Below are 11498 nucleotides of genomic sequence, written 5' to 3' on the forward strand. Positions count from 1 at the left end.
ATACTAGGGCTCTTCATTATTTGGATAAACCGAATTGTCCAATTGAATAATTTAGATTGGACTATTTGGTTCGGATATTCAGATTTTTGGATTGGTTTTCAACAAAACCGAATTATTATTTTGGATTGGTTTTGGTTTATAAAATAGGAACCGAATAACAATTTCTTATTTATGTATGTCTATAATTATTTATTAGTTTAGTAATTTATTTTTTGAAATAGATTCAAAATGTTTCACCTAATAAAAAACCTTAATATGCATTTTATCTCAAAGGTTTTTATTTATAAAATATTAACCTATAATATATTTATTTAGTAGTTGTTTATAAAACTTAAACCGTAACCAAATAATTTGTTTTTATTTCTTCTATAAAACAGGCTAATATTCTAATTATATGTGGTTTTAAAATGTTCCGTTTTGAAAACCGAATTATAAAAATCGATCAAATCGAATTGTAATTTGGTTGGATCGGATTGGATTTGAATTTAGTTTGGACTATTTTAGATCAATGTTTTGAAAACCGAAATCAACTTGGATTCACTTAATTGGATCGGATCAAACCAATCCACCCATCCAAACGAACACATCTAGGGAATACTACCCCTCCTCACAAAAGGAAGCAAAACTTGCTCGGCACAATTTTCACGACTCTCTCCTCTTGGCACGTTTGTTCTTGATTGATGTGGACAATATTTGCGCTCCGCCACCATTTCTTATAACCTAATAAAGATTTTTTTACTCGTTACCCACCATGAAGTGCACATCACTAGGAAGAATAAATAAATGAAACCAAACAAATTTGTAAATAAACTAGAAGATTTGAAAAACGAATTTTTTTTATTTTTTTTAAAAACCGAGTATTTTACAAAATATATATATAAAAAAAAAGTCGCAAAAATCTTTAGATCATTCCGCAATAGTCTCTCGTTTTCGTTATTCTAATGAAAAACACCTTTTTCTTTACTAAAACCAAAATAGTAAGTTTAAGACAAAGAAGGTTGTACACGGCAAATACAATTATTATTATACTACAATGGCGGAAACATATATAAAGTCGCCATCGCCACCACTGTTTAGATGTCGGTGGGACTCTCTTCTCAAAATATTCCACCGAGCCACCATTTTCTTTGACACTTCACAACTGCCCTCAACTCACTCATGTTCAGTCGTTTCAAGTAGCATCGGACTTTTCAGAGCAAATATCTTTAATTAGGGTTTAAAAAGATTGTAATTTGGAAATCAATCAGACTGTGGGGTGTGTTTCTTGATCAATTGGGTGTGTTCACGACATGGGTTCGTGCTTAGATTAGCTTAAATTGGTTCTACACGAAAGATTTCAGCCATGGCTTCTTGGAAGAACAGAGGTGGACCAGAGTCGAATTCAAGAAATTTGGTGTCGAGAAAATTGAGTATTTTTCTTTGCATCAGTTGCTTCTGTGCTGGAATGCTGTTCACCGACAGGTTTTGCACCAAAAAGATTTCTTATTTGAAAGTTGTATAATCAATCTATTGTGCATAACATGTGTAGAAATTTGATGGGTATGTTCTTGATTTTGACCCTAAATTCCACAAATTTGCGTGTGGTTCCCGAATCTTGAAATAAAGATTGATCTTTTTCTAATATTTACCCAAAGTTTTGGGGTTTTGTGCAATCTTTTTGGCGTGCTTTTGATGATTACTTTGGTGAATTTCATGTTAAAACCCTTTTTCCTATCACATGATATTGAATTACATCAAGAACTAATTTAAAATCTTGTGGTTATAGATTGTGGATAGAGCCAGAAGCTAAAGGCATATCAAGATCAACCAACAACGAAGCTGAAAATCTCAAATTATTGGCAGAGGATTGCAATACAAAATCAGTGAGTAACTAATTACATGAGCGTATCACTTGTTTTACTTCTAATTTTATATATTTCTCATACGAAATTTTTGGGAGTTTTGGTTTTTGGTAGAATGATGTAAGAAGGGGTTCTAAATACAATATTGGGGAAGTTTCAAAAACGCACAACGCTGTCCAGTAAGCTTTGATATTTACCTTTTCTTGTATTATTTATATTTCACAAAAATAGTTATGAGTTCAGTAGGATCAAAGTAAAGGGGTATCCCAATTTTTTTTTAGGGTAACCCAATTTTTTCCGGGGTACTTGGGTTTCCCCGGTTCGGTTTTTGTTTTAAACCCAAATCTTAATCGAATCCTTAGCTAACCTCAAGTCTTGTTATATAAACATGAAGTTGAAGTATATTTTGATACTTGAATCAATGTGAGACTCAAAATAGATATCAAATAAAGAATGAGCATGAAAGGTTTATATAATAGAAAAAAATGGTTGAGTTTACATGTGTTTAGCGATGTGGGATAGAATAGCTGGGAAAATAAAACAAAAGTAAACAAAGGATATGTAAGAAGCAAGAATTGATCCGGAGACCTTTGCTTCAAGAAGTCAGTGCCTTAACCAGTAGACCAACTGTGTGTTTGTTTATAAGTAGAGGGATGCGTATATATACACTATACCGATTTTTTTTTGAGGTATACGTAAAAAAAATTACACTACCGAAAAAAATTTGAGGGGTATCCCGGGCTACCCCGGGATCCCCTTGGATCCGCCCCTGTATGAGTTGCATGTGATGGAAGATTAGAAGGTATAATGTAACAATATTCTAAATATTATTCAGTTATAATTATATTATTATACTATATAACATTACCAATATTTTAAATAGGTCAAATCGAGCTGGGTTAATGACCTAGAAAGGTAACCAACTTCGGTCTTTGTTCACATTTAGGTAACCATGTTTTTTCGTTCACATTTAACCATTGAACTTGTTTGACCTAGTTCAAAATAAGGTAATATGACTGGTAATTACGGTAATATTACCTTATTATGAACAGGTCAAACAAGTTTATTGGTCAAATGTGTACGAAAAAAAACATGGTTACCTAAATATGGACAAAAACCAAAGTTTCTTACCCATTTTGGTAATACTGGACAAGAACCATCTCAGGGACTGTGCCCTGAAATCAGGCTCCGACATTCAATGAACAATTAGGTTAGGCTTGGTCTAACCCAGTTCAGTCCCTGCTAGTCATGGGCTAGGCTGTGTTGCTAGGTCTTTAAAGCACATACAATCTAGCCCCTTAAGCGTATACAACCTAAACCCTAACTAGTTGGGCCTAAATTGGGTTGGCCCAAGACTTGACTATTTCCTCATACACAAAGACCGGACAACCCAATTTCATGTCACATCAATGGATCTTATGACTACTTGCACTTAACATAAAGAACCCAATATTACCAAAATGGGTAAGGAACTTTGGTTTTTGTCCATATTTAGGTAACAATGTTTTTTTTGTACACATCTGACCAGTAAACTTGTTTGTGCCGTTCATAATAAGGTAATGTTACCGCTAATTACTAGTCATATTACCTTATTATGAACAGGTCAAACAAGTTCATTGGTCAAATGTGTACGAAAAAAACATGATTACTTTAATGTGAACAAAGACCAAAGTTCGTTACCTTTCTAGTTCATTAACCCAATCGAGCTATGGTATTTGTTCTTTGTTTTAGTGAATTGCACATTTGGTCCCTGTAGTTTCAAATGACAGAAATGATCCTGTGGGAAAAATGAATAGCAATTTTGGTCCCAGTAGCTGTCAAATAGACAAAATGACAGAAATGGTCCTTGTGTAAAAAGAAAATACATAAATAGTTCATTGTTTCAAATAGACATAATGACAGAATTTGTCCCTATGTGAGAAAAAATTACAGAAATGGTCCCTGACTCCCTGTGTAACAAAATTTACAGAAACAATCCCCATATAAGGCAAATTTACAAAATTTGTCCCTCTGTAAGAAATAGATGAATTTACATAAATGTTCCCTATATAATATAAAGTTACATAAATGGTCCCTATATAAGAGAAAGTTACAGAAATGGTCCCTGTGTAAGACAAAATTACAGAAATGGTCCCTTATGCCGCAACGCTGGGGCTTAAAACCCTCGTTATTTATTATTTACAAAACTAAAAAAATTAAACATAATAAAAGCTGATTAAAACTCAAATAAGATTATAATAGAAAAAAATATTTATAGTTATTTTTAGAAAACGAACTTAATATTTAAATTGAATAATGTATTCTTAAAAAAGAATTTTGTCATTAAATTTTTTATAATTTTTCACTCTATTCCATGATGGAATGAAAAAATTACAGCTGTCTAATGAATGACATTAATAAAAATCAAGGAATCAATTGTCCATTCCATCATACAAAACAAACAACTTTTTCTAGTTCCATTTCCATTCCATTTCTTCCTTGATTCCATCTTTACCAAACACCAACCTAAAAGCTTATTGGATGCAGAACATTAGACAAAACAATTTCAAACTTGGAGATGGAATTAGCAGCAGCAAGAGCAATGCAAGATTCCATAGTTACAGGATCTCCAATATCTGATGATTTGACACTCCTTAATCCCTTAAAAAAACGAAAATATTTTATGGTTATTGGGATTAATACAGCTTTTAGCAGCCGAAAAAGACGAGACTCTGTTCGTGCTACTTGGATGCCTCAAGGTTAAATTTTTTACATTTCCACTTGATGCATATAATATTATTTCAACTTTTTTTATTAAGTTCTTTTTGCATCATAAATTTAGGCGATAAACTCAAAAAGCTCGAGGAAGAAAAGGGTATTATTATGCGATTTGTGATAGGTCACAGGTAAACAGAGTGTATCTAATAATCATATCAATCTTATTTACATGTAACTCATATTTGATGAATTAATTTATTTTCAGTGCTACATCGGGTGGTATTCTGGATAGAGCTATTGAAGCAGAAGAAAAGAAGCATGGAGATTTTCTGAGGTTGGAGCATATTGAAGGGTACCTTGAATTATCTGCAAAAACAAAAAAGTACATAACTACAGCTGTTGCTCTGTGGGATGCGGATTTTTATGTCAAAGTTGATGATGATGTACATGTAAATATAGGTAATTTAGCTTTGTACATGACAAATCATTTAAAAAAAACATAAGACTCACCCTGTTTGTTACAAAACATGTTGTACTGTGTTTGACTTGTATTGGACTAAGAGCTTTTGGTCCCACCCTTTTGGGTGGGACCATTGACACCGGTCACATCATAGTCCAATGTATGTCAAACACAGTACAACTTGTTTTGTAACAAACAGGGTGAGTCTTACGTTTTTTTTAATGATTTGTCATTTACAAAGCTAAATTATTGTGTGAAGGTACACTTGGAGCAACGTTAAGTAGATATCAGTCAAAGCCTCGTGTATATGTTGGATGCATGAAATCGGGCCCCGTTCTTGCTCATAAGTAAGCCGAATCTCTTCCTTGAAACTAACTATTTATTGTTTTTTTTAGTTATATTACAAAGAATGATATGATTGTAATTATGGTTGTTTTGTGAATAGAGGAGTGAGATATCATGAACCCGAGCATTGGAAATTTGGTGAAGAAGGAAACAAGTATTTTCGTCATGCTACGGGTCAACTATATGCAATCTCAAGAGATTTAGCTACTTATATTTCAATAAACCAGTAAGCCCATGCTTCTTTCTTTTTTATAAAGTGTTGTGTTTATAAATGATCATGATGTTAAAAAATTATTCTACAAAAAAACATGAAGAACTTGAGAAATTCTATCATCGATATTTTGGATCTCATTATTGGACCCTTTGGAATGATGTAGACATGTACTACACAAATATGCGAATGAGGATGTCTCAATTGGATCATGGTTTATTGGATTGGATGTGGAGCACATTGATGATAGGAGGTTGTGTTGTGGAACACCACCAGGTAATAATAATAATAATCATAAACGTTTTCTTGATAAAATGTTGTTTGTGTAAATGAGTTTTAAGAAATGTTTTAGGATATAACGTCGCACTTTGGGAAATGAAAGGAAGGTATAAATGTGTGCAAATTTGTAAAAGATTAGATGTTAATGGAAATGCATCATTTCCTTGACTTTTTTAATTGAACAAAAAAAGAAACACATAGAAACGATGGTAAATAACAAATGTAAGGGAAATATAAATGTCTTTTATTTAAAAACTGTTATAGATCACAGTATATATTTTATTAAATATGTTCCAGCTGAAAAGGTTCTCCATTAGTTTTAATCTTAAAAAGTTATCAGACTTTACTTTTCAAATCCAATTATTGACAACATCTTTTTTCTATCTGCTGAAAGTTATGTGGTTCAAAGTTGAATAATTACTAATGACTTGTCAACGTTTTTTTTTTAATTGATGTTTTCTTTTGTTTTTTAAATATTTTATACATTATAAGTTAAACCATGTAAAAGGTAATGAATTGTGTATTATGAAGCGTAGATTACAATCATATATATATATGTTAGATAGTTACATTTAGATACCCTCTAATATAAACACTATCAATAGACTATCTAAACATATGTCTAACATTCCCCCGCAAGATGAGGGCGGGGAACGACCTGCAGCTTGGATCGTAAAAAGAGAAATCTTTGAGAGGATAAAGGCTTAGTGAACACATCACCAATCTGATCATTAGTAGATATAAATTGGACTTTTAATTGACCTCGGGCAACTTGTTCCGAACAAAATGAAAATCTACTTCAACATGTTTTGTTCGGGCATGAAAAACCGGATTTGCAGAGAGATATGTGGCTCCAAGGTTGTCACACCATAACGTGGGAGAGAATTTTGTAGAAACTTCCAGTTCATGTAGGAGAGCCCTTAGCCAAAGCAACTCAGCAACAGTGTCTGCAAGAGCCTTGTACTCGGACTCCGTAGAGGACCTTGAAACAGTTCGTTGTTTGCGAGCATTCCAGGAGATCAAGTTGGACCCCAAATAGATAGCAAACCCTCCCGTGGAACGCCGATCGACCGGGCAGCCAGCCCAATCAGAATCAGAGAAGGCGGTAATTTTTGAGCCATCAGTAGGTTTCCAGCAACTATCAGTGAAAGCTTGAAGGGAGGAGTCCGAGTTGTGACGAAGAAACAAACCAAAATTAACAGTGCCTTTGAGATAGCGCAATATCCTTTTGACAGCAGACCAGTGGTTCTCAGTGGGAGCATGCATGAACTGACATACCTTATTGACAGCAAAGGCAATGTCAGGTCTAGAAAGCGTAACATACTGAAGTGCTCCAACAGTTTGTCGATAGGCAACAGGGTTGGAGAGGTATGGACTATCATCGGGAGTCAAGATCTGAGTAGTACTCATGGGAGATGATACCGGCTTACAATCTGTTAGACCGGAGCGTTGAAGTATGTCCAAAATATACTTGCGTTGGGACAAAAGAATGTTATGGCCATGGGGAACAACTTCAATACCCAAGAAGTAATGTAGTGTGCCAAGATCTTTGATGGCAAAGGTAGATCCCAGTTGATGAATGATCTGATCGATAGCCTTAGTGTCATTACCTGTAACAATAATATCATCCACGTAAACAAGAACATAAACAATAACACGGCCTGTTTTGAGAATGAAGAGAGAGGGATCTGTTTTGGATCCTAAAAATCCAAGACGGTGAAGAGCCGTCGACAGTCGAGTGAACCAAGCTCGTGGGGCTTGCTTGAGTCCATAAAGAGATTTGTGAAGAAGGCATACATGATCGGGCTTGCGAGGATCAACAAAACCCGGTGGCTGTCGGACATAAACTGTTTCACTGAGATCACCATGCAAGAATGCATTTTGGACATCTAACTGTCGTAAGGGCCATTTGTTTGTCACGGCTAGGGAAAGAATCACTCGAATAGTAGTGGCTTTGATTACCGGACTAAAAGTCTCGTGGTAGTCAACGCCCGGTTGTTGTTTGAACCCCTTAGCGACAAGCCGTGCTTTGTAGCGAGAAACTTTTCCCTGTGAATCTTTCTTTAATTTGTACACCCATTTGCATTCAATTATATTGGAATTATGCACAGGAGGAACAAGCGACCAGGTTCCATTTTTTTGAAGTGCCTGGAATTCATCAAGCATCGCTTTACGCCATTCTGAAAACTTGTTGGCAACAGAAAACGAAGTGGGTTCGGCAAGAGGGGAGGAAGGTACAGTGGCAGTGTATGCAGAGGGGCTGTAAGGGGTTTTGCGCTTGGGATTTTGGCGAAGGTTAGAAGGCCGAGAGCGTGGAGGTGGGGGTGGGGGTGGGGGTGGGGGTGAGGATGGGGGTGGTGGAGGGGGAGGTGGTGAGGTAGGAGATGTAGGTGTAGGAGTGTCGTTTTCATTGGTAGTGGGTGCTTCAGGATATAGCTCTGGTGTGCTTGCAACACGAGTGGGAAAAGTGGAGACATAAATGGGTGATGTAGGCAGCAAAATTGGCCTGAGAAGGTTGTCGTGTTGGGGCAGAATTTTGCTGATTTGGACAATGAGAGGGTAGATGACAAATACCACAACGATTACAATGACCATAAACTGTATTTTGAGTAGAGGCCCATGCAAATTGTCTAGAACCAGAACCACTGTTGCCACTATTATCACGCCCCCGATTTTGATTTTGAAATTGATTGCGAGAATTATTGTTGCGGGTGTTGCCACGACGATTGCCTCGATTGTTGTTGGGTGGACGCGAGGCATAGAAAGCTTGTGGAGAAGGCTGTTGGGAGGCGATAGGATTCTGTTGAAAGCCTAACTGAGATGCCAATTGTTGAAGACTTTGAATGGCGTTTCCAGTAGAAGTAGCAAAAACCTGTGGTGATGCAGAGACGGTAGTTGTAACGGGTTTGTTGATCATGTAATCATGATCACTTAGAAGACCATGTAACTCGTTGTAGCTGATTGGTGGGTGACGAGCCAAGAGAGTCGACTTCAAACCATTGTATTCTTCCCGAAGTCCCGATATTGCAAGCATAACAAGATCTTTATCCTTCATTGGTTCACCAATGTTGGCAAGGGCTGTGGCATATTCTTGAGCCCTGCTTAGATAGCCCTGTGGAGATTCATCACCTTTCATGGCAATTTTAAGAAGCTGGGTTTTTAGTGTGTATTCACGAGAGGCGGTATTTGGTGAGTATGCCCGTTTAAGGGCTAGCCACAGTTCTCTAGAGGTTGCTCCTTGGACATGTTGAAACGAAGCTTCAGAGATGGTGGATATGATAATCATCCGGACATGTGCATCATTGGCTATACACCGGGGATAACTAGGGTTATCCGTGATTGCGTCTCCAGTTCCCACTTTCTGTGCTGGACAGGGTATCGTGCCATCTACATAACCAAATAAATTGTTGGTGATGAGAAAGGGTTCAAGCATTGCTTTCCAGTACCCATAGTTGGTGGGAGAGAGAGTGAAAGCAAATTTATGGGAGTTATGTGATGTCTTTTCTGCAGTAGAGAAGGCAGTAATAGTAGCCATGCGAGTTTGAGTTGATCACCAGTGATTGGAGTTGAGCACAGGATGAAGCCGTAAGAGACTTTTCTGCAGTTAGGGTTTAGAGCCGTAAGGTAGGGTTTACTTGGCTCTGATACCAAGTTAAACCATGTAAAAGGTAATGAATTGTGTATTATGAAGCGTAGATTACAATCATATATATATGTTAGATAGTTACATTTAGATACCCTCTAATATAAACACTATCAATAGACTATCTAAACATATGTCTAACATTATATATGATTATAGAAAATATATTGTGAAAATTATAATTTGATATTAGTAAAATGATTTTCGAGGTTGTAAGGATTTGAAACGTTATGTACATGTGTAGATGATTTTAGATCCTTATTTGATAATTTGTATTTAAACTGAGTTTGGAAAGCTTACTTATTTGAATGATTGACTCATTCAAAATAAAATATAACCTTAATTGACCCATTAAGCCATTTTGTCCATATTAAGTGAAAAAAGAAACATGCATAGAAGTAAAGTGCTTAAGTAACGCATTAAGCCCATAGAAGGAAAAAAGAAACAATTAAATTAATGTCGTATTAACAACACTTAAATGATGTTGTAGATTGTGAATGGAAGGCTCAAGCAGGGAACGTATGTGTGGCATCATTTGATTGGAGTTGCAGCGGGATTTGCAGATCTGCTGATAGGATTAAAGATGTTCACAAGCGATGTGGGGAAGACGTGTCTGCTCTATGGAATGCTTCCTTTTGAGACCAAAAAAAAAAAAAAAAAAAGATTTGTGAAATGATGTTTATACAGCTGTAAAGTACTGAGATAAAGGTTGCAGACAGGGGTTATGCTCTATTTTAGCTCAAGAGGAAAGGTACCCCCTGTTGGAGCACCTTAAAATAGAGTTAAAAGATGTTATTTTGTTATGAAAATTAGTAAAAAAAATGTTCTTGAGTTTTGATACAAACACAAGTAGTAAGATGTGTGCAGCTCACTTCAATCTTTTAAAGATATAACTTTGTTCTTTGCGGTTGGACTCGGTTACATTCAGACCGTTTGATACCACAATTAAAACCCATTGATCCGGTCATAGACATTTTACCCATGCTGCCTCAATCCCAAATTTTTGTCATGGTAAGGTTTCAATATTTATATCTCTAATTCCCTAATTGGTGTATGGATAACCAATAAGGGAAATCTCCAGAAAGGTCTTAAAGTTTTGATCTTTAAATCAATTTATGATCTAGTCATAAATTAAATTTTATTAATGAAAAAGGACAGGGGATCGGTTATTGTAATCACTTTAACCCTTTCTTTTGCCTTGTAACTTGTTGAGATGGCACCAAGTGGACTGTTTGTTGAGGTGGTGCGTCAAGTGGACTGTTGGTCGTAGGTTGCACTTGATGTGGCATGCCCCTTACAATTTAAAAAAATTAGATTTTGGGAGAAAATAAACCATAAACCTTACAATGTAAGTTAAAAGAACTTATTGTTATAATTTCTTTAAATTTTATTTATAAAGTGTTATAACTCGTCTTCCTCTCCACATCAGCTCATTAGGCCTCATCGATATACCTTCCAACCTCAATTTCCTTTCCTCAAACCATGCTAAAACTCGAATTCTTGCTCCAGGTTCGCCAAGTCGTCGTCATAGCTCTCTACACCTTAAAATCAGGAAGTTAAGTTTTGTCCCTCATTCACGATCGCAACCCATTCACCCATTTCTCTCTTGATCGAACGACACTTGCTTGACGCCGGCCACAGCTACAACGACATTCACCGGTTCCTTTGACACGGTCGGCCTCCATAGCGACCACCACCTTCATCATCGGCAACCAGCGACCTGCTGTCTGCGGGAGGAGAAATCGAGTTCCATGTGTTGATTCCGTTAACTGCTTCGATTTCCCTTATTCCAGCTTCGTCTCTATGTCCAACAACTCCCATTTTCTTTAGGTATTATCGTGTTACTGATTTTGTGATGTGTTGCTTAATTTAGGGTTACTGATTTTTGTACACCCACTTCAAGAAAAGTTCCTCACTTTGCACATGCTATATCAAGGAAACTGGTTAGCATCCATGTCCTTGCATTTCCGATGGTGAATATATAGTGGTGGTTTCCATAGTTGTCGTCGGATTTGTTGTCGG

The 11498-nt window shown here is 36.3% G+C and overlaps 1 protein-coding gene across 1 annotated transcript; it reads left to right on the plus strand.

Annotated features, from left to right (window-relative positions):
- Positions 1 to 1038: 1038 nt before the first annotated feature.
- On the plus strand, positions 1039 to 10386 carry LOC145138393 (putative beta-1,3-galactosyltransferase 2). The gene is made up of 10 exons (XM_079072488.1): positions 1039 to 1461; positions 1766 to 1862; positions 1956 to 2020; positions 4368 to 4579; positions 4663 to 4726; positions 4804 to 4997; positions 5258 to 5345; positions 5444 to 5569; positions 5721 to 5830; positions 9967 to 10386. The coding sequence occupies exons 1-10, from the start codon at positions 1343 to 1345 to the stop codon at positions 10113 to 10115; spliced, it is 1224 nt and encodes a 407-aa protein (XP_078928614.1). The 5' UTR covers positions 1039 to 1342; the 3' UTR covers positions 10116 to 10386.
- The last annotated feature ends 1112 nt before the right edge of the window (positions 10387 to 11498 follow it).

Source organism: Lactuca virosa, chromosome 9 (assembly GCF_052849685.1).
Source record: "Lactuca virosa cultivar CGN04683 chromosome 9, Lactuca_virosa_CGN04683_v6, whole genome shotgun sequence".
Taxonomy (NCBI): domain Eukaryota; kingdom Viridiplantae; phylum Streptophyta; class Magnoliopsida; order Asterales; family Asteraceae; genus Lactuca; species Lactuca virosa.

Excerpts from the sequence above, each read along its gene's own strand:
- LOC145138393 (XM_079072488.1), top strand. The coding sequence starts at position 1,343 with ATGGCTTCTTGGAAGAACAGAGGTGGACCAGAGTCGAATTCAAGAAAT. Across the intron at positions 1,462-1,765 it reads GGAATGCTGTTCACCGACAG|ATTGTGGATAGAGCCAGAAG; the intron begins GTTTTGCACCAA and ends TTGTGGTTATAG. Across the intron at positions 5,570-5,720 it reads ACTTATATTTCAATAAACCA|ACATGTACTACACAAATATG; the intron begins GTAAGCCCATGC and ends GGAATGATGTAG.